Raw genomic sequence first — 24,191 nt, forward strand, 5'->3', positions numbered from 1 at the left:
TGGAGGGCTCAGTCTCTTCCCCAACCCCCACTTCAGATGCCAGTCTCAAGTTCCAGGTTGTTTTACCCATGCTTACTGACCAGCTATAAACTGGGTTTCCCATGACCCCCTCCTTGGGTTCAATTAATTTGCTAGAGTGGCTTACAGAACTCAGGGAAATACGTACTTGCATTTACCGGTTTTTTTATAAAGGAGATGATGAAGGATACAGATGAAGAGATGCACAGGGTGAGGTACGGGGGAAGAGGTGTGGAGCTTCCATGTCCTCCCCAGTCATGCCACCCTTCAGGAACTTCCACATGCTCAGCTCTCTGGAAGCTCTCTAAACAAACCCTGTCCTATTGGTGTTTTGTGGAAGCTTCATTACATATACATGATGGGAGAAGCCTGGATGACCATGTAGAAATGTGGTTGGACAAAAGGTATGATCTAACACAATTAGACTGCTTGGGGAAACCCAACAAGGCCTGTTTATTCAGATTCTCTGTGCAGCATTCTTTCCTCCCAAGTATGGGGCGAGACCCCTTTCTGGAATAGGGGTGTTATGACCTACAATCAGATAAGGGAGGTCAGAGAATTTGCTGCCTTGGTGAGAAAAAGGAGCAAGTGAAAGGAGTGTAGAAGAAAGACCCTATTCTGAGGCTTCCTTCTGAAGCCTAAAGTGTCCCAACATTATAACAAAACAACAAGGATGGGGGTTATGAGCTAGGAACTGAGGGCAAAAACCAATATACATATATCATAATATCACACTGGATGATCATGGGGAAAGATGGGATTTGAAGTGGGTCCAGAGTTTTGATGGGTAAGAGCATTCCAGAGGTAAAAAGCCCAGAAAGCAGGTATGAATTCAGCCACGTCCAGGGCAGTTCTGTGGATGTAGTAATTGGTTTTGTATGAGCAAAGAGTTTGTGAAGGAAGGTAGGAAGACGTGACCACAACTGTCATTTGTAGGATCCTTGTAATGCTAGGCTGAGGCATTTCATCCTAGCATGTAGCTTACGTGGAATCCTGTTTGAGCAGGAGTATGAAAGGACTAGTGTGGTTGTTAAACATGAACCCGGGAACAGTTTGTAGGAGAAATCATGGTAGAAGAGATACCAAGGACAGGAAGAACAGTTAGAAGGTATTTGCAATATTATAAGAAGTTACTTCATGTGTCTTTAAGTAGTTTTGCACAAAACAGAATTAGTTTCTAATTTAGCAAAGCCTTGTTCTGCTAATATGAAGTCAGAGTACTGATATTTAATATTTTAATAATTATAAGACAAATGCATTATTGTAAAAATTTCAAACAATAGAGGAAGTTTTTAAGTTAGAAAAGGAAGCTGCCACTGACTGTCACTTTCTCTAGTTCCCACTCCCTAGGAGAACCACTAACAGTTTGGTATGGCTCTTCCTGGCTCCTTTTCTGTGTAGGACAAGTTTTGATTGCCCCTTAATTTTTTTTTTTTCTATTTGAGGAGCCCTCATTGAACTATATACAAATCTGTCACTTTCACATTAAAGTGTATGTTTAGTTATTTGGTATCTCAACACATACTTACATCAGTAGAAAAGATAGGGGCTACATATGTTCGTGTTGGTGTTGGTCAGGATCGTGTTCCTTCTAGACCTGCTATATTTTCAAGTTAAGATGGAAGAGATCCTATCTGCCCATAAGACTGGAGATGGGAATGTTTCAGACCTATATACCAAGACAAAAACGTGTGTGGAGTCAAGTAGTGGGCAGCTCTGTAGGCTGTCCATATATGATCATGCTGTTCTTTTCCCCCCATGCCAGTCTCATAAAATACTTAGCTGGTCTATTTTACCTCCTTACTAACATGGATTACTAACATTCTAGGCCCTAAACAGGCCTTGGATTACTGATATTCTAGAATTAAGCCAAATGTGTAAGTAAATTGTTTTTCTTGAGATATATTTTTTAAAAGGAAGGGTAAGTAGATCTTTGTGGACTTTTTATTTTTTGAAGTGTATTAAAGAATTTGGATTATAAAATGAAGTTTAATTTAGAATACTGTGAGGACAGAAGAAAGCTTTGTTTTTTCTCTAACCGTATCTTTTACTTATAATGCAAAATGAAAGTTTTAAAACATACTGAGTCTTTAATGCTCATAGTTTTGAATTGAGCCAAAGTAATAAATTTTCTCCTTGGTACTCACATTTGCCCCTTTCTTTATTTTTCTTGATGTCTTTTTTTGACTAGAAATAATTCATTATGAATTTACCTATTCTTTTTCTTTTCATTTAGGATGAAGATTTTGTGGGTCGGGATGATTTTGATGATGCTGACCAGCTGAGGATAGGAAACGATGGGATTTTCATGTTAACTTTTTTCAGTACGTATATACACATAGCAGAGCCACTTCCCACAAACCAGAGTGCTTTAGATTATGTGTGAATCTGACTGAATTAAAATAACCAGTTGAGCTAATATATTAATACATGATATTTATTTGGTGCCTTTTACTGGGATATTCAGAGCTTAGTACACTTGTATCTTAATATCCCTTCTCTTCACCTTCTATTTCCATGAATATTTATGGAAAATATAATTAATCCCCCCAGTTATGGGGATGCTATCTTTTTACATGAGCTAAGCCTCATCTTCCAGGTCTACAGGGCTTCTTAGCAATGATCATACTCATACTCAACCTGTAGAATAGGAATTAAATGCCTTTGTCTCATGAATTTTGTTCTGCAAGCTTATATTTTTTGATAGATCAAAGTCAGCCTGATTTTTTCTCCTTTAATGTTTCTTTTCCTCTTGATGTTATTTTGCATTTATCTTTTCATGTGCCTCACTTAGAAGTAAGCAACCATTTCCTTTATTTTCTGTATTAAAAAGATAAAGAAAGTACGATGCTTTTAGAGATGATGTTATATAAGCTGTCAAAATTCATAGAGCAGGAGGCCGAGTGACTTAAATCGGATTATTTGGGGACACTAATTTAATGTTCAAGGCATTTATTTTATTTACTGAAGTATATAAGACACAGTAAAGAGCACAGGTCATAAGCATACAATTTGGTGACTATTAAGGCATTTTTGAAAGTGAATAGCAGTAGACATATAAAATCTGATATTCAAAGAGGATGTTTTCTTGTTTGCTTTTGGAGGGAAGATAATAGATGTTTTGGGGAAGTGGGTGAGAGTTGTGGGGGCCAGGCTCTTTTATCCTCGGGAATGTCATTTAAGCAGAGGCAGATATAAAAGGCACTCTTGTTCCTTGGCTATAAGATATATCTGACTTCTTTGTACCCCCTCTGCTTTTGCAGTGGCATTCCTCTTTAACTGGATTGGGTTTTTCCTGTCTTTCTGCCTGACCACCTCAGCTGCAGGACGGTATGGGGCCATTTCAGGATTTGGTCTCTCTCTAATTAAGTGGATCCTGATTGTCAGGGTAAGTTGTACAACAGAAAATATAGACTCTACAGAGAGATGAATAATTAGAATGATTTTGAATATTTTATTTTTCATTTGCGTTTTTTGAGTTGTCTCAACATTTTGAATAATTTTGGTTTGTGTTCTGGTTTCATGATGAAGTTGAATGAAAATCAGTTGCAAGTGGCTCATGCGTAGACGTTTTATAGTCAAATTTATTGAATATTGGTCTGTCCGATAGGTTATTCACTGGTTGCTTTCTTTGTTTTTAATGTTTATAATAATAACTGTGTATCTTCTGAAATTAGTTGTTTTATAATAAAAGGAAGGATATCGCCTCTTTGGTGTCTTGTCAGAACCAGGCATTCCTCTCATTAATTCTACTGAAATTTTAGTCCAGCTTTCTTCTTCCTTCCCTCTTTTCTTCTTCTCTTCCTCCTTCTTTTCCAGGATTGGTCATGCCAAAATATTTGGGGAGCCAAAACTGTTCAACAAGTACTACTCCATGAGGGGCCTACCTCTGAAGTTAAATTAGAGAGATGTATATCTTCAGTGATTTGGGAATTAACAGTTAAAATTGCATGAAGTAATTTAAAATTGTAAAACATTTAAACTTTTAACATATCCTTTGATTTCAGTTAAGTTTATTGCTATTATCCACCAATTTATTCATCATAATTTGGCATACTTAACTAATTAAAGGGTGTTGATTGACCACTGCAGTTTTTCAAAGTAGTCCCACCTTCTTTATTATAAAGCAGTTAACATTTTTAGGGTTCCAGAATCGTATGAGACTCTGATGAAAGTTATAAGCTTTTTCCCTAGAGAGCTAATATATACTCATCTAAAACATGGACTTTAGGCTAAGAACCCAAGCCTTAAAAGAGGTTTTCTTTTCTTCTCTAAATTTTAATTGTTACTTTATTAAGAAATAAAATACTATATTTTAATTCCCAAACTGTTAAACTCTTGGACACCAAAGCCTCCAAAGAAAACAGAAATAAAATTAGTTACCCATCCTTTTTTTTTTAAATTAAATTTTGAAATAAATTGACTAAATGTTTAAATTGAATTGAATCAATCGACTTGTATCAGTTAGGATGCTTTTGGCTCCAGAAAACCTAGCTCAGAATGGCTTAGAAAATAAGAAAACAGTGGAGAAAGTTCAAATACAAGTCCTGACATGGAGGATAGTTAAATCAGTGAATGGTTCATTAACATAATTAGGGATAGCTGACTTTTCCGCATGTTGGTTATGGTTCCTCCTCCCCTCAGGGTTAATAGATGGCACTTTCAGGTATCACATTGAAATACAACCGTGCTTAACATAGGAAAGTGAACTATTTCTTCCCTTCCTTTTTTCTTTTAGAGCAAGGAAGCCTTCTCAGAGCCCTCATTTTCTATTCGCCAGAATGACATTCTGTGCCCACTCCTAAACCAGTCCCTAGCCGGGGAATGGGATTAACATGATATACATGATAAAGCTTCTAATGTCAAGGCAAGGTGGGAGGGGTAGGAACAAAATGAGGCCCTCACTAGAAAGGAGGCAGTGATAATCAGACAAACAGTTGCTTTTGGCATTGAAACATATTTCTAGAAGGGCAAATATTACATGGGCAAAAAAAAGGTTTTTTTAAAAAAAATTTGTATATTTCAAAACAAGGAGTCCATAAAGCTGAAACCTATCATGTTTAAAGATTGCTTTCCATGAAAGGAAATAGATTTGCATTTTTTGTAACCATTTCAAATCAGTAGTATATAAAATACTTTCACTTATACTTTTTAAATGATTGTAAGCTCTAAATGACAGCATTGGTATAACAAATAAAAGTCTGTATTTTGTGTGAAATTGTGTCTGTTAAACTACTATAAAGTGTTTTACCGTGTTTTTCAGTTTTCTACCTATTTCCCTGGATACTTTGATGGTCAGTACTGGCTCTGGTGGGTGTTCCTGGTTTTAGGTAAGTGCTTTCAACATAAAAGGAGAGAAAAGGTTATGTTAACTTTTACAAGTAAAATTACTTTCGGAAACCTTCATGTCACTTATTATGTAGTAATATATTAATCATCAGGAATAAGTGTAATTTTTAAAGTGTTTCTTTCTTAAAGATTAGGCTATTGTCGCCATCAGAGTAACATATATATTAATAAAAAGTCTCTTCATTTTGGTAGGTTTTTCCTAACCCACTCAATATATTCTTCCCCATGTGATCAATGGAATATACCGACAAGATGACTCTAGTCTTTTTTCCCCTTGTGAGTTATTGCCGCAAAGGATGTACATATTCAACACCAAATTGCTTATAGGTATACTGTAAACAAATTTGAACTAACTCATAAGTATATACAGTCCATCTTTGGTTGGATCTGTGAGCAGAAAACAGAAAACGTATAGCCTTGCTAAAGATAACTTCTGAAGCAATGACTATAGGGTTCCAGAATTCTTTAGTTCACTGTTAGTAACAGTAACAATTGTTTTACAATGGGAGGAGGTTTTTTTTAAAAAAATATACCAAGTATTTCAGGTTGTTGGTCTAAGAAATGAACATTGGGCGAATTATTTTAATATTGACTTCTTCATTATTTGTAAAGAAAATGCATGTGATGCAATAAGAGAGACTACCATCACTGCTATCAGTTCTACAAAACAACAGCAGCAGGGCCATCTTGTAGCTATTAAATATGGTGTGATTGCCTCACTATGCTTCTATGATATCCCTTTCTACTATGTCCTGTTTTGGGCCTTCATGTTGCCTTCTTAGTTAAGAACCTTGGTGTCAGTGCTGCTAATAATGGGTCTGGTTAGCATAGCCTAGCACCCTTGCCCAACAGGTGCTTAACAGATTCATGACCTGCTTTTCCTAGGCTGGTAGAGCCATGCGTTACTGACCCAAAATTTAACTTGGAAAATAAAGGTCATTTATTATACCATCTCCCACCTCCCCAATAGCCTAATCTACTCTACTATTGATCATTGGAATTCCAAGAAAAGAGAAATAGTGATGTTTTTTCTTCCTTGATTATTGAGAAGTTTAATAATAAAAACAATAAACAGGAGAGTAACACAGGAGGAATAGTTCCATGGCTTGCTTATTCTCTAGACTATACCTTTAAGAGAAAGGCTGATCATCCCTCTCTCCCCAGGTCTGAAGTCAAATCAAATCGTGAATGGACCAAAGAAGAGCTATTAAGCATATTTTCAGATTGATTGTTTTACAGCATAAGTTAAAGAAATTTAATGGATTGATTTCCTTTCCATATTAAAGTTTCATGGGAGATGGAATTTTAATATTTTATCATTGATCATTCTTGCATGTAATATTTACTTGTAAGCAAAAAATGGTAAGACTTTGGAAACACTTATGTGCACTTGTACCCAATGTTTGGGTCTTCCCTTTTGAAGAGAACTGATTTTATGGAATTTCTCCTGCAAGGGTCTATGCAGAGCTCTGAAGCTGGCAGCTCAGGAGCTACATATAACCTGTAGTTGTGGTTTGTTTGTTCTACAGTTAGTTTAAAAGTTTTTTGTTTTGTTTTTAATTAGTTGCCAACATTTAAAAATATTTTCCACATAAAACATCTGGATTGTTTTACTTTTCTTAAAAGTTGGAATATCTAGCAAAGGTGCCCTGTATTTCCAAATGGCAACCTTTGACTGGAGCTGAGTTATAGTTGTCCCCTTCATGCAGATCTTGTGCTCTCCAGTTCATTTGGATTCCTCCACCTAGAGGGGGTGACCCCTGCTCTGTAGTCACTTGTTGCTTTTGTTGCCAAACAGAACAATGTTCACCCTGCTCAGCCCTGACAGGGTTAGTGCCCAAAATCAGTTTCAATGTCTTGAGTACAGAGTTTCCCACCTCTGAGTGCTGAGCATATGTTAAAAAGTATCCAATGGTATATTTTAAAATGTGTCTAACAGAAAGTAGATTAGTGGTTGCCTGGGGCTGGGGAAAGAGGAGGTGGGATCAGGTGAATGGGGAGTGATCGCTGATGGGTATAGGGTTTTTGGCAGATGATGAAATGTTCTAAAATTAGATTATGGTCATGGTTGTACAACTCTATATACACAAATCCAGTGAGTTGTACACAGGTGAACTTTGTGATCTGTAAATTGTATCTTAATATATGTGTTTAAAAAATGTGCTCAAGACTCAGGTCCATCTCTGAAGTAGGATGGACAGGAATGTTTGAGTTTCCATCGGAAGGGATACATCATCTTCCTGCTCACTATCCCAAGAGGCGTGAACTTCTGGGAATGTATAGATTCTGGTATAGTTGTACAGAATCAGTCTTATTAAGAATGGTGAAATAGGGTTTGGAGTTGAGATTGTGAGAATTGCTGTAATAGATAAGGGGATCCTGACATCTAGTGGACATTATATTCTGTTGGGGCCGGCCCGTGGCTCACTTGGGAGAGCGCGGTGCTGACAACACCAAGTCAAGGGTTAAGATCCCCTCACCGGTCATCTTCAGGAAAAAAAAAAAAAAAAAAAAATTCTGTTAACAGGAAAAGAAATCCCACAACAAGAGAATTTTAAAAATTTTTTTGAGAAAAACAGTTTTAACACCCCCACCCCTCCTTTTTTTTTTTTTTTGAGTTAATTACTTTGAAATACTTTTTTGGAATTCGTTGGGTAGATTTTGACATGCTTCTCAATGAGGCTTCCACATGTAAATTTTTAGTACCATCTTATTTTTTATTTCTTTTTTAGACCAATTAGATTCTGATTGTGCAAAAGAGACTTTTGACTTCTGAGATTATGCCTTGTCATTGAGGAATGGATAATTTGGTGTGAAAATCCTTTGGAGAGTGTGGAGGAAATTGCTCATGTTTTGATATCCTTTAGCAGAAAATGACAAAAGTATTGCTATCAGGAGGGATATTTCTGGGGAGGGGACTTAACATGGAAAATATAAATTCATTCCTGACTTTTCTTTTTTAAATTAGGTTTTCTCCTGTTTCTCAGAGGATTTATCAATTATGCAAAAGTTCGGAAGATGCCAGAAACTTTCTCAAATCTCCCCAGGACCAGAGTTCTCTTTATTTATTAAAGGTATTAAAGAAAAAAATTTATGCTAGTCCCAGTGTAATCATGTCACACACTGCAGGTTTTCATTCAGGTTTAGAGTACGGCTCTGTGGTGGGGGACACAGAGAAGGTAAGGAGGTACAGTTTCTAGTTTAGTAAGGGGAGTTTTCACAAAAGGCTGTCAATACAGGCAAGTTAGATGAACTACCATACGAAAGAAAGTTATTTTGTGTTTTGGCAGTGCAGAGGAGGCAGAGGTCTTAGTTATCAGCCAGCTAGGATGTTTGGCTACTGGACTGAGGCCGGCATCCTGAAGCCACTGCTTACTGCTGTACCAGTTTCAGAGGATGACATTTGGAAGGAACCCTTCAGGCCTAATCACTCTCCTCTTATTATGTGGGGCCCCTAAACCCCAGAGCTAGAGCATAGGGTACTTTAGGAACTCCTTTTCCCTGGGCTACTGACAAGCCCACCAAGGCTTCCGTCTCTTCAGATTAGTCGTTCAGGCTTTCCTGGTGCTTTTCTTGAGGTTCACACCCTGGTGCTATCACTCTGATGGTGAGGTGGGTCAACCCCTAGGAAAGGAAAGAGAGAAAGGACTTTTTCCCTTGCCTAGAAAACAGGAGGTCTAAGCCCTGCCAAGGCTCTTTGATTCACATGTGGTTTTCCCCAGAGGCTGACTCCATCATGCCTCAGTAGCTACTAAAGGAAGAGCTGGGGAATGCTGAGAAAAAGTGTACCACATAAGCACTTCTCTGGTGACAAGATCTGATAGGTTTTCTTGGACTTGGCTCTTTGTTCCGTGGGACTTTGGGGGCCTGAGTGGATCATGGAGTGGAACCTTGAGCACCACCTAGAGGCCAGTCCAGTTGGGGGCCTCAGGCTTTGTAAAGGGTATATGTAGCAGTTGAGACAAATCTTAAATGATGGGTAGAATTTCAGCTAGTGGAAGTTGGATAGTGTAGGGAAGAATTTCCAAATCACCTAAGGCAGAGTGAAGAGCAGAAATAGAGGCAGGGTAATATGGAGTTTGTTCAAAGGATAGTAGCTCAATTAGAGCATAAAGGAGTATTCAGGATCAAGGCTGGAAAACTAGGTTGAAACAGTGTTCTCAAATATCTTGAGTACTAAGCCCATTTGCAGTGGAACCATAAGATTCACAAGGACTTGTTGGCTTGATGCAAGGTTAAGTGCCCATGATAATGTCAGTTTGTTCTGTATTTGCTGTTGGATATTATAGTTTATATAAGCAATCATGTGCTAAGAGAGGAGTTGTCAATTTTGAAGACTTCTGGTGGTCTCAGGTCTTCAAGAAAATATATTTAATTTGCCAGGTGATAGGACAACATTGAAAGCTTTTAAGCAACAGAATAATATGAGACGTTCTTGAATATAACGAAAATTGTTTCAAGTATAGTATAATAAATATAACTAACATTAACATTTATAAAGTTTCCACGTATCAGATACAGCATTTTACATGTGTAATTAAATGTGCTAATGTAAGTAACAGATGGCTTACTTATGTGTTAGAGTCAATTTCTTCCAGGGAGTATGTGCTTGGTCTTTATGATTTTTTTCTTTAAAAAAAGGGGATCTTTTACTGCACGTTTAAATGTTGTGGCATTTCATGAGTTTGAATTCAGTCACAAAGTTTTGACACAGATGGACATTGACACCACTGGCCTGGACCCTCACACCTGTGATGTGTCTTTGTTTGTGTCTAGGACATCCTAACTTTAAGAGGCTTATCAGATGTTCCATGTAATTTTATTCCGTTACCATTGTCATCCTTCACCCACCTGTCTGATGGTAATTTGTAGTTAGCCTTAGGTTTAACTCTTATCTACCAAAGATTCATAAGATGGTACTTTGGGGTGCTACAAGTCCTCCTTACAAAGGTTGCTCTGGTATCACCTAAAAGTTTTCCCCAATCTATTGGTGCCCAAAATATCTTGAGGGGACAGGTTTCTTTCTTTCTTTTTTCTTTTTTTTAAATAATAGATTCTGTAGGTCTACTCTAATGGTAACTCTGAATATCAGCATGGATTGAGATCACACCTGTTTATTCTCTTCATTTTTTCAGTTAGAAGGAAATATGAATATTTATTAGGGGATTGCACACATTCTTCATCTTACTTCTAGTATATAACAAATAGCAGTCAGGTTGAGAGAAAGCCTGAACTTCTCAGCTTTCCTGTATTGTTAGGGACTTTACTGAGAATTTTGTTGTTTTTATTGTTTTGTTTTGATTTCCAAAATGTTTTATGAGAGTGTCCTAAATTTAAAACAGTGCATCTTTAGGTTTATGATGTGAAGTTGCTAGTCCTTAGAATAATGTTGCTGGAGCTATTAAGGGAGATTATTTGAAGTCGGGAGCCTGATATTGCTTCAGGAGTATGCTTTAGGAGTTGTCAGAAACTTACTCAGGGGTAAATGAGTGCCCCTGATTGGAGGGCATAATGGAGTTTATTTGCTTTTCTATCTAGCCATGATATCTGGGTTGATTTGAAATCATTTCTGACATACCCAGAGGATTCAGAGCTCTAATTAAGGGTTTTGGGGACCTATAGCAGCATTTAGAATTCTAATGACTTCCTTAATAATTTTCAGGGGATTCCCCAGAGGGAACCTGAAAAGCCATAATATCCTATGGGACTGAGTTTCCTTTGTCAATTGAGAGGGATAAGAACTCCAGATCCAAATGTTTTCTTTCTCTAATTCTAGTTAAATTTAGTTTAACTTTGTTAGAATATGTACTGGAAAACCATCATGTGAGATACAAAGGCTTTACTTTTCCTTATTGACTTCTGTTTTCTTTGATGGCTTACGTTTTGCCAGAAACAAAGAACAGGTAGGGAATTTTAAAAATAACTTTGGCATAACAGAAAAAAAAATTACATCCCGTGTTGCACTAAGATTTGGCATTTTACTAAAAAAGAGTATAGGAATAGTGACTTTTTTATTTAGGCTACACAAAATATAGTACAAACAAAGCAATTTTGAAATTATCCCAAAAGATCTCTTTCTGATCAGTCAAAATAGATGTTACAAAAGCCAAACACTAAAGCTCATGTGCTCTCTATCATAGGGGTAGCTCTAAGGTTTCCTTTCAGAACTTGTTTGGCTTTTTTTTTTTTTTTTAAGTACACTAACAAGCCCAGTTATCTGGTTTCCCACTTCATAACAAAAAGCCGGAAGGGACTGCGAAAGGTGGGCACAGTGGTGTCAAGAATTGTGTGTCCATGAGGAAGCAGAAGAAACAAAATCTTCCTTATCATTCAAAAAGCAACAGATGCCTTTTAGAAACGTTTTTACTGAAATGGTTAAAAATATAAAGTGTTCATACTTTTTCTTATTTACCAGTTCACTGGAAAATACATTTTTACAGAATACCACTTCTGATGCTGCCAGGTAAATGAGTGGTTGGCTACAGAACTGTAAGGTAGTAACACAGTTAACTGGTTTTATCTAAGACTGCTTATGTTGTACCAAAAGCACTTGTACATACGAAGCATAATATTATTAAAAATCTGTTAATTCATTGTCAATTAATATTGTTTAAAAAAAAATCTATTATTTTAACCACATCTGAAATTGAAGGGAAAAAAGTTTTTAAGCCCTAGCATTAATGAGTTAGAGCCCTTCCCAATTGAAAAGTGATTCCTATGACCTGTAGGAATAGCTATACCTATTAGGCATCAAATATTTTAATTTTTTTATGTGATGATAAATGATTCCTCCTTTTCTATTATCTTCCCTCTGTTCCTTATAAGTCTCTTGTTTCATTAAAAGAAATTCATGTCAAGGTAAAGTTTGATTTATTGGACTGTGTTATAAAATAGCAAGACAGTAGCAGTGGTGTTTCCAGTGGAATTTTTGCTGAAAAAAAATTCACATAATGTCCCCAAGAACTGGTTATCTTCTTTTTGCAGTTAAATGATCTGTAGGCTGTTGGATTCCTTTTGTTTCCAAAGTGTTTTGATCTAGACTTTAGACATGATGTTCACAGTTCCTAAGATGTGTTTGTCCTCCATTTGTGTGCTTCCAGTTTAACACTGCCGGTCAAGCTGATCTGAACAGGCCTCCAGGCCCTAGACAGCAGTGCCTCTCTAGCAGTCTTTTTCATTTGGAGTTTTCATGGCGATTGAGATCACACACTGGTTAACTAGGCCCGCTTAAGGGGTTTCTGATATCTGCTGGGTGGCAAGCTTTGACTTTAAGGTACTATTAAAGATGTTTGCCTATGATGAAGTAGCATGAACTATGGAAGTGGCCAGTTACTTATCTGTACTATATTATATGTTCTTACAAACTGTAGTGCTTTGACCTAATAGTCAGTAGTTCATATATTAATCGAAACTGATAAAACTGAAATTACTTCGGTTTGTAATGTGTCTGGCCTCATTGCAAAAACCTCCATTTGACATTGGTCTACCATTGTCTACTTCTTGGCTTTTATTTTTTTATTTTTTATTTTTTTGTCTTTTTCGTGACCGGCCATTCCTATATAGGATCCGAACCCGCGGCAGGAGTGTCGCTGCGCTCCCAGCGCCGCACTCTCCCGAGTGCGCCACGGGCTCGGCCGTACTTCTTGGCTTTTAGAGTTTCTCATATTCTTGTGTCCCATATGTCACCACACATTCTGAGGTCTTTCTGTCTCTTACATCTCTCAATCTACAGAAAGATTACTATTGTATCAATTTCATTGGTTTACTTCAAATCAAAACACAACTGAATTTGGAGTTTAGAAAAATGTTGGCAGTTTGAAAAAAAATAAGTTGATTTCCACCAGTGTTATACCTTCTCTACATTTTGGCAGCCTTTTAAAGACTTACACAGTAGTCTAATCAGAAAAGATATGAGGTCTTCAGAAAGTTCATGGAAGGAATCATATTATCTTCCAATTCAGTTTTTTCCATGAACTTTTTGACACACTCTCATATAAAAGGGTTTCTTGTGGTTTTCACAGTAATTTGGAGAGATGGAAAAAAAATGTGAGCCCATTCAACACTCACTTGGTGCTGGGTTCCACAAAGTAGTTTTTCAATAAATATTTAAGTAGTTAATGTAGCTCTTTAGTGTGTCTTCTTTTAGCATTAATATAGGGAGTTACTTATAGGTTTTCCCAAGTTATTTTCATGAGAACCAAAACAATTTACTGTGTCAGTACAGAAATGCCTCAAAGTAACAGATGAAAACTGCATTTAACAAAAGGTACAGACATTATTTTGAGAGCATTTATTTCAGTCATGTACATTCTTTTCCTAAAATTAGCTTGGGGCTACATATATTTATTATTTTCAGAGAAACATGGCCAAAAAATACATTGACTTTTTGAGAAAATTTATTTTTAAAAAGTATTTATGGTACCTGTCAGTTTACAGTTATTTTTTAAATTTTGCCATGGTCTGTGTAAGTATAGCATGACATCACTGGCATCCTTACTGGAAATCTTCCTTGTGTGAGATGTGGCAGAATTGTCAGGGTAAACAGTAGTTTCAGGTGTTTTAGGAAAATTACCTGTGCACTTGAATTGTACTCTTCCTCTGTCCCCAGTTTCAGTCATTGCTGACAGGGTTAAGTGTGGGTTGAAGAAGTGCTACTTCCATTCTGTTCTTTTGTTAGGAGGTTTGGAGAGAGAGACTTCTTACCTCATGGGTTTTTACAGAAAGCATTCTGGTTCTTTCTAGTTGTGGAGGCCTTGATAACTTTAGGATCTGAAATTTTAATGTTTATTTAATACTATGATGTCAGTATATTGTAATCTTAAAACTATGTTAAAATGCACTTCTTGTGTCTCCAAACATCCTCCCTTCTTTTGTGACTACATCCTTCTCTTTGCCAAAATAACGAGCTAACTAGAGTTTTAACATTCAATATCCTTCTCTGGCAGATGTTTTCTGGCAAAGGCCTTCCTGCATTTATGAATTCTCTCTCAAGAAGCAAGAGAACACCTGCAGGAAGTGAATCAAGATGCAGAACACAGAGGAATAATCACCTGCTTTAAAAAAATAAAGTACTGTTGAAAAAGATCATTTCGCTCTATTTGTTCTTAGGTGTAAAATTTTAATAGTTAATGCAGAATTCTGTAATCATTGAATCATTAGTGGTTAATGTTTGAAAAGCTCTTGCAATCAAGTCTGTGATGTATTAATGCCTTATATATTGTTTGTAGTCATTTTAAATAGCATGAGCCATGTCCCTGTAGTCAGTAGGGGGCAATCTTGCTTTATTCATCTTCCCATCTCAAAATGAATTTGGAATTAAATATTTTAGTGTAAGATATGTATAATGCTGGTCATTTTAAAGGGGTTTTCTCAAAAGTTAAAACATTTGTTATGACTGCATTTCTGCACATAATCCATGTTTGCTGTTAAAATTAATATAGAAAGTTACTCAACTGTATTGTGTGTACACTTGGAAGCAAATCATAGAGCAAACTACATTTAAGGTGTGGTCAAAAAATATGTTCTTAATTGGTAAACAATCAGCATTAATTTTTTATAGTCTATATTCAAAATTTTGTAGTACCTTTTTCTGTGGTGAGTATCTGAAGGATTCTGAAGGTGTTGTCCCTGTATAAAATGGAAAGGACAAGGACAAAGGCAACTTGGTTAGTAAAGTGTAAGTAACTCTTGATACTCTGTGATTAGAATCCCTATCCCTTTTTCTCTTTTTCTTTTGTCTCCTAATGATTAGGACAAAGGCTGGGATTAAGCAGGATTAGGTACTAGGAGCAAAGAAAGAATTAGCTTGGAACTTTTGAGATGATCCCTAACATACTGTACTACTTGCTTTTACAATGTGTTAGCAGAAACCAATGTGTTATAAATGTAGAATGATGTGCTTTCTGCCCAAGTGGTAATTCACCTTGGTTTGCTATGTTAAAACTGTAAATACAACAAAACATTAATAAATGTCTCTTGTGTAGCACCTTTTACTGTAGATTAGTGTATAATTTCTTTGTGTTGATTGCTAAGGCAATTTTTTCTAATCTTATAGAGTCATTCAGTTAATAGTAAAAAGCTGGTCTTGGGTCAATTATTTTCCTCATTTTTAGAACAGGAAGTCTCCTTTCGTATTCTACTCCGTACATTTCTAAAAACGCATGTAAACATTGATTCTGTAAAAGATACTGGGCTAAAATTGGGAGGAGTTGTAGAGATCTTAAATCATTCTGAAATTCCCAGTTATGCTTCATTTTTTAGACATAATCTTACATATTTTATTTTTAATGTTTTCTGCACGTTGCTTGCATTTGCTTTTTTTCTCTTTATCTTTTTCTGAACACTGCCAACTGGTTTAAGTCCTGTGAGTACCCAATTGTGGCTAAAGATTCTTCTTTCCTCTGGTTTCTATTCTTGGCTTGGTTGTATTAAATTTAGAGACCAGCAGTTCTTATAGTATCAGCCATTTGATTTTTTCCATTTTCCACTTGCTCAAGTGAAATATAAAGAAAAAATGCAGCAAGACAGTTAAATTACCTCACAAACCAGCACTAGCATGGTATGATGGCCGTAAATGTTCATTCATCTGCTGCATGTGAACATCCGGAAACAACATAGGAAGTCTGTATGGGGTGTCAGTATATACAAGGGGTCTTCAAAGAGTTCATGGAAAGATTTGTATTATCTTTTAATTCCATTTTTCCACAAACTTTTTGAAGTACCCGCATATATAATACACAGAATTATAGGTTGTTTGAAAGCCAGACAGGAAAATTAAGGGCCTCCTGGATTGACATTTCAATGATCATTCTAACTAGTTTATTGATTATTATAGTAATAATACACTGTGTTCTTGTTCAAAAGTTATATTTTGCAATAGAAAAGGAGGGGGATTTATAAAAGTCTCTTAGAAGATTTTTTTCTTTCATTTTGGATCAAATTATACCAACAATAGAGTTTGGAAATTTTTATGGCCTATGATGTTCTAAGTTTCAGAATGAAAAGATCTCTAACAATCTGAATAACTGTGGACACATACGGTAGAGAAAAGCATTTAAATTATCTTGCAGAACAATATAGAAGAGTCCTAAATCACATTAACTCAAACATTGTAGACTAGCTTTATGTTTATTCGTTAGGTCCTTGTGCCTTATTTGGTTTTGTGTATTCAATGGAAGTGGACTGAAATATTTGGAATTCCTATTTCTACATATTTGGTGGTCCACAAGACCTTGTCAATTATAAACCTAGAGTTTGATATGCTTTGAAACAGTTCAGGAGGATGATTTCTCTTTCTTCTTTTAAATGTTCTGAAAATTAAAATCTTTTGAGGTACGTAAAGTTGGTACCCTGTGTCATCTAGAGTCCTTACTATTCAGGGTGAAAATGTTTATGCTGCACTGTTACTTCTCATTTTTCTCTCTCATTTTTTCCTTCCTTTTCTAGGTTCATTATTAAGAATACCCCTTTCAAGAAAAGGGTGGGTCTGTATAATAAATTATTTTGAAAAGGGATACAGAGAGACCACCGTTATTTGCCTAAGGGTATACTGGCTTGGACCCTGGTCTGCGGGACAACTAAGTCTCACCCATGATGACAGAGGTCCCATATATCTCTTTACTTGTCACCTTTGGAATTATGCATGCTTATGTTGAAAGGATTCTGTGTAGCCATTTCTTTATTTCAGAAAGTTAGATTGCTTTGTGTGGAAATAAAAGGTATTATTAAAATTTGTTTAAAAATGGTAAGAATGAATATCTTTACTAATGGGATCAAATTTGATTAGAGTTTTAAAGAAATGATAAGATTCTTAGCAAAATAATTTTTTTTTTCTTGTTAAGTATCTGACTTGACCTCTGGTCCACCATTAGTAGCACAGATGAAATTTCTTTTGGCCTTCACTATGTTCTTAGGCTAAAATATATTCTACTTAGCTATAAATTGTTTCTATACAAAGGAAGAAATAAGAAATAACTACTAAAATGGAGTATCAGGGCCAATAGAAGTGATAATTCAACTTGAGTGGTTGCCTGAGATGTCGAGGTTTTGGGGTGAGAATCAACAGAAATAGACCCCAGGAGTAGAGTGGCCTCAGGTCTGAATCCAACCCTACCTTCTCTTCCCACTGTCCTGACCTTCTTGAGGATTGGTACAGTAGATAGTGACATAAAATGAAAAAACCACTTGGCCCTAATTCTTGTAAACATGAAATTTTAACTTAAAAGATGCCAAGAATAGACATAGAACTGTACATTTATGTGAAGTAGGAGGGTATATTTCATGAAAAAGACATTGTGGCCCCTATTACCTACCTGAATCTGGTTCTTGTTGAATCTCAGTGGTGAATCTAGGTAAATCCTGTGCAAAATTTAGTAATGTTTAATAATTTTCAGGTTCTGCTGGTATTTAATTGGTCCTTGTTTTTCAGCTGTTTAGAAGATTTTTGCCTGTCTTTCTGAACATGATTTGAGGAATGATGAGGGGGCATAATAAAATTTAAAAAGTAAAATATGTTTGTTTCCATAGATGGTTTGCATATTTTTAATCCTTCACATTATTTACAGTCTGTAAAGTAGATAAAGGAGATTGAGTGACAGCATTTATTAAACCAGTACTAAAGTACTCTTGGTTTTTCTTTTTGCATATACCTATACACTTTTGCATATGTGTATAGTTCTTTTTTAGACCATCTACAAAAAGCACTCTCGATAAGTGGCCCCTGAATATTGGTTCTTTGTAGACTCTACTACTAAAGTGGAAGACATCTCAAAGAAATACGCTAGGAATTCCCAAAAGTGAAAGTAAGTTTAGGATGACAGTAATAGAGGTTTTCAAGAGGAAAAGGCAGTTATCAAAATTGATTTTGTATCACCTCCGTTATAAATGAGGCTATTTTATAACCCAGTTCACTGTATCACCTACAGCTTTATGGCCTATAGAAAGAACTGCTCTTATGTAAAATATATGAATGGAGAGCTGTCTCCTGAGGCCAGATTCCCTGTCTATAAAATCTGAAATACTCCATCTACTACACGGCATTCTAATCTCAGCTTTCTAGTTATTTTCAGAATTTGCCACTTATAGAATAAATGTATTACTCAAAACTTTTGGTTTTAGTTTTTACTTAAAAGCTTGGCTCTTCCTTTACCAAAAAGCATTGTCTTCTGATTTTGAAAGTTTTAATTCTTAAGTCCATCAGTTGATGAATTAGTAAAATGTAAACTTAAACACAAATCTCTTAAATCTGAATGTAGAATATATGAAATATAGAGGATTCTCTTGAATTTATGCAGGATTCACCCAGTTTAGAAACTGAGATGCCATCGTGTGAAATAGACATCATCCAACCTGCACTGTATGTTGTTCATCCTACACTAAAAGTGTTTATCATTTATGTGGGAAATGAAATGTTTCACCAACTGTTCCCCATCCATTAATGATTACAGGTTTATAGCTACCCAAACTGAGAAAAGTAGTTTCCTTTAAGTCTCTCAAAGTTTAATGCTAGAGCTCTGGCAGTATTCATTGTTATTCTTTACTTGTTTGGAATGTTCGCGAGTGGTAAAGTTTCGTGAGTAGTATACGCAGCCTGGGAAACAAGAAAATGGGTCAGAGACCTAAAAGAAATCTCTCTAATAGAGAAGGTGATTCCCAGACAAAGTGTTGGAAGTGCTGCCTTCTGGCTACAGAACCCAGCCTGACTCTTGAGATTTGTCCAGAATGCAGGCTAAGCTGTAGTGATTTTCACCTTGCAGAGTTAGGGTTTGCATTTATGTCCCCCCTTGAGAGCTGCTTCTCCCATTTAAGCCAGTTACTTCCTGAGCCTAGTGGTGAGGATTGGAGCAACCTATTATAACTCAGCTAGAGTTACCCTTGATGAAACATCCCTCTTTCCATTTGCAGAACAGTCAGAAGTGCCTAAAGTGTTCCTTACGTGAGGTTTTAGAAAGAATTTTGCCTTCTGTTTCCTTATTCCACATCTTTATTTTGACAACATTTCACAAGCCATATTTGGCAGTTACTGTGTTAAAATGTCATCATGGTCATTTTAGTATGTTGCTTTTTTCTCTAATTGTGAACACTGGGATTTTTACATGTACAATTTATTTCCAGTTTATATTTTAACTGATATTGCAGATAAATTAGTAAATTTGCCACTGGATGGATCAACATTTTCACCAACTCTTTTATTACTAGCTTGGGTTGGTAGTATATAGTTATTGAGAATAGTGGCACTGGTGGCCTAAAGAAGCAGAATAACAGTCCATTTTTTTCTAGGTTTGACTCGGTGACTCAACTTCTAGATCTGTGTATCCATGGTCCCATGTATGACAAAAAGCATCTGTTTTCCTTTTTTTGTTAGTTATATGTGTTGTTATATGTAATTATATAATGCCAAGACTATATGTGTGAAATAGGATTTAATTTGTACATAGGTCTCCAACCTGTTTTTGGCCTTAATTAAGCTCTTCTATGATTTAGCAGTTCCCTAGATTTAGGTATTGGAATTAAATTTTTTGTATTTTCCCAGTCCTCATCCCATTGAATTATAAATGGTCAGACTTAGTTGCTACTGCAGTTCCACAGAACTTCCAAGTAATGGGTAAGTACTCATTTTTAATCTTTATTCTCCATAGAAGATTGAGTAGAACGAACTTGAAGAAGATGTGTACCTACACTTTATAAATTATGAATTTTTTACCTGATTACTTTCATGGTGTTGATTGTTGGGTAAGATTAAGAATTATTTTGTCTTTAGGTAGGTCTTCTCAAAGCTCGTGGCTACAATATTTTCCTTCTTTTTGTGGCAAGACTATAGGAAGGAATGCATATCCAGAGCAATGGGGAAAGGCCATAGGGAACTTAATTTTTAAATATTTGGCTAAGAGTGATTGTGAACTCTTCCTTGGAGGTCTTTAAAACCAACGTAGATTTTCCCCTGTTTGAAATGGTTTCAGGCTAAAGGAAAAGGAATGGAGTAGCAGGCCCCTGAAAGACTCCAAGAACTCTAGAGGTTGTATGTGGCCCATGTCAGTGACAGATGGAAGAGTAAGTTCAACAGATGTCACATCTGCTGTTCCCAGGCTGTGTTTCCTTTAATGTGGTGACCTTCTGGTAGCATTGTCCTAAATTGTCTGCAAGAGGAAAAGGAGTGTATCTAAACTTCTGGTAAACCTAATTTGGGTGGCTTATTACCTACTGCTACGTTTTTCTTAAAGATCCAGTGATTGAAAAAATTGTGTTTTGCCCTACTGCTACGTTTTTCTTAAAGATCCAGTGATTGAAAAAATTGTGTTTTGCCCAGAATTCCAGAATGGGGAAACAAACAACCCTCTAATTTCTGAAGCTATTTTCAATCCTTTGTTGATTCTGAAGGAACTGCGTTTAGGTGGTATTTCCTGATGTTACCTTTAGGAATCCTTCCCCAAAGGGACTGTCGGTAAAAAGAAAAGATGAGGTGGGTAAGGAGGGCACCGGAGGAGAAGATGAAGCCTGATTTGTTGAAGAAAGGAGGACTAATGGAGAAGTGTAGCAAGTCGGTTCCTTTTGTTCTTTGCTCCTGCTGTAATCCTTTGGACCCACAGGATAAGGTTGCCAGCTAGTTGCTAGGGGGCCCCTGTAAAAGAGGATTGGCTTAAACTGAAGAATGATTTTGAGTGACTAAGGATTTTTTTGATTCCTCCTTTATTTGGGTCACTTTTCTTTACATATGCTTATGTCTCCCAAGAAGTGGTTGGATACCCTCTTGAGAGGTTTTCCTTATAAAAAGAAAGAAAAAAATCTCCAAAATTCCAAAGACTCCTTCTCTGCCATTGTAACACTTATATAAGAGCATTATGAACTAAATTCACTAGACTGTAGTTTAAACTTAAAAAAACAAACAAAAAATCCTAATGTGTTTTACAGTATAGCATTTTTGTACAAGTGACTCATTGCTAGAAATATATTGACCATTCAAAGTGCAATCCAATCTCTCGGGGAGACATTTAAATTCTCTGAGTATAGATGCTATACTTAGGACAAATTATTGTATTTGTACCTTGGTGCCAGTCTCAATCATGCCCTCATTGGCTGCTTATTTTCAAGTAATACCTGAACCATCCAAAAACAGTATACTATAAAACTTGTCATTAAAAATATATTAAGTTTAATAGCAAGCCATGGATACTTTTACTGCCTTTTATTTATTGCTGGGTGTATTTTATTAGAAGGAAAGGTAAATAAATGTGTTTTGCAGAAAATATGTAGTATAAGTCAGCTCCAGTAGCAGTTATTATTTTTTAACTAGATGGTGGAGCATTTACACACTTAGTTTATTAGTGACCTTCCCATAAAATTTTTAGGACCATAGGGCCAAAAGAGGTCATAAGTTTATCCAAGCCAGCCCTCTGGAGCATTTCTTTGGTGACATCAGACAGATGAAGAGAAGCCAAGAAATGTTCCCTACACCTTCAAATCCCAAATGGCCTTGGCCTCACCTCCATCTACCATATTTTATTCTCCTCAGAAAGAATTACAGGTGAAATTTGGATAATCACCTGTGTTAGAAGTAATAAAGTTCTATTTTTGAAAAATATGGTTTCTACGTAGTGTAAATAATTGTGCTCTGGCTTCTTAAATGTAGTCGTTTTGGGCCTTTGGTAAATACTAATTTTTATTAGCCAATTATGATGGACATGACCTTGTGCTGGATATAGGGTATACAAAGGTTTGTACAGCACAGCCCCTGGCCACAGAGAGGTTCTAGTCTGAGATGGGGTTGGGCAGGACATATGACAAAGTGCTATCCAGTCCAAGAAATCTTCTATGTCGTAATGTTTCTCTGCTTTATTTGCATAGGGGTGAAGAAGCTTTTACGCCTTTCAAGGTATGGTTACCTACTGCTAATCTAGTTTTCACCAGAAGGGCACTACAGATCTTCATAAAACCAAATACCCTCAAAGGAGGGAGAGATTACTGCCATCTGGAGAGGCCACTCCCAAAAGGGCCTAGAGGGATAGAAGAAGGAGTGTATCAGGGTGCTGTGAGCTGGGCCCTGGGAGCCAGCTCCCCATGGGAAATGCTAGCGTGAGTCTGCTAGTTCCGGGTCTTGAACCCTCACTCCCCTTATCTGCTGTGTCCTCTTGGGTCACTCGCTTGCCCTGTCCAAGCCTTGGTTTTCTAATCTGTGTTCCAGAATACTTTCTTACAGGGCCGTTTTTAGTCCTGACTGGGATAATGTAGGTAAAGTGCCTGGCTTGTAGAGAACAGCTCTTCGCAGCTCTCCAGCCAGCTACGGCTTTGGATCCAAGGGCAGGACATTAAAAACCCAAACCTATAATTCAAACCAAGGGCATTCATTTCATTTCCTTCTCAGGACCACGCAGCTTTCATATACTATGCCTGCCTTATTCCTTCTTTCCTAAAGGCTGTCATTAGAACATCCCTGATAAATCAGACTACTCTTTTCCTCCTAAATTCCTGCAGCCCAGATGAGGATATGACTTTCTTGCTTTTCTGGTAATATCACGTGTCTATGTAGGAACTTATAGCTGTGTTCATTTGATCCTCACAGATTACTATAAAAGGGATTATTTCACGTTCTTTACCACCAAGCAACCAAAGCCTCCCTCCCCCTGGCAAATAATTTTTCAACACTCAGTCACATCAAAACACTTTATAAATCCAGTAAACTGTGACTCTCATTTCCTTTCCTGAGTCCTATTGGCTGAAACTTTGGCCTCCTTTTTTCTTAGGCCATTTGTATTACATTACAAGATTTGCCATATACTATCTTTGTGTAGATTTAGGTCTTCAAAGCATCCTTTGAACTTCTTATCCTTTGCTTTGTTTTTTTCTGCACTTGCCTTAAATTCTCTGCTACTTTCCCTACCCTGCATTTCTGCTTCAGCTGCCTCTCTACACCTCCCCCAGCAATGTTTCTACTACTTCTTTGATCACTCTGTTACTTCTCTTTGCCTTTTCCTGTCCCATATTCCTACACAGCTTTAGACAGGGCCATTTTCTCAGTGGCCACATTCCCTTTCTCTGCATCTTGCCCGGACTCTTTGAACCCTCGTTGCTTTCTATCTTTCTTCCCCATCCCACTTAGCCCCACCCAACGAGAAAATCATGTGCTTTCTTTTTCTTCCTGAAGCCTTCCAGGTAGCTTTCCTGAATGCCCCTGGGTAAATGGTCCTAGCCTGTGTGTCTGTGGCCCCCTACCCCACTCAAAAATTCAAGCCCACCTGGATATGACCTGCTTGTTTTCCCTTTTATTTGGGATCTGGGGAGCTTTTCACAGATGTGGCCTTTGTCACAGTGTTCACAGGCTCACCTCTTCATGCCCCTTCTGTATGAGATTGGCTTGTTCATTAAACAGAAGATATTGGGTGTCCTCTGCTCATTGTTCTTCCTCACTATATTTGATCTCCAATGACTTCCGCATGGATCTATGGCAACCCTCGGGCTGACATGGAAAAGCACCTGACAGTTGGCTAGCCCCAAGTTTCATAATCCCCTTGATGCTTCTGAACTATCTTCTACTAGGATTCTGCAAACTTTTAATTGAAATTTTACCTTTTAAATACATCTTTAACCATTAAAAAATGTAATAAATTATCTATATTCAAATGTGTATTTAACCAGTGTAGTTATTTGTGCTCTCATTTGCAGACCTGAGTGGAGCAAGTATTAAAATTGAACACGTAAATTAATTTACTCAATAAACGTATTTTAACTGCTTTGTATATTGGGGTTTCAGTCAGGTTTTTGTTTACAAAAGGGATTCTGTAGCTGGAAAAATGGTTTGAAAACTGCTCTAGGTGAACACACCAACACATCTC

The 24,191-nt window shown here is 36.8% G+C and overlaps 1 protein-coding gene across 1 annotated transcript in view; it reads left to right on the forward strand.

Annotated features, from left to right (window-relative positions):
- Positions 1 to 15,364, forward strand: part of NDFIP1 (Nedd4 family interacting protein 1) — a 79,669-nt gene extending 64,305 nt beyond the window's left edge. The window contains exons 5-9 of the mRNA XM_063087662.1: positions 2,255 to 2,342; positions 3,282 to 3,406; positions 5,282 to 5,348; positions 8,336 to 8,441; positions 14,313 to 15,364. Coding sequence (XP_062943732.1) covers positions 2,255 to 2,342; positions 3,282 to 3,406; positions 5,282 to 5,348; positions 8,336 to 8,439 — 384 coding nt within the window. The 3' untranslated portion in view covers positions 8,440 to 8,441; positions 14,313 to 15,364. The remainder of the gene's footprint in view (positions 1 to 2,254; positions 2,343 to 3,281; positions 3,407 to 5,281; positions 5,349 to 8,335; positions 8,442 to 14,312) is intronic.
- Positions 15,365 to 24,191: the final 8,827 nt, after the last annotated feature.

The sequence above is a fragment of the Cynocephalus volans genome, chromosome 2 (genome assembly GCF_027409185.1).
Source record: "Cynocephalus volans isolate mCynVol1 chromosome 2, mCynVol1.pri, whole genome shotgun sequence".
NCBI classification, from domain to species: domain Eukaryota; kingdom Metazoa; phylum Chordata; class Mammalia; order Dermoptera; family Cynocephalidae; genus Cynocephalus; species Cynocephalus volans.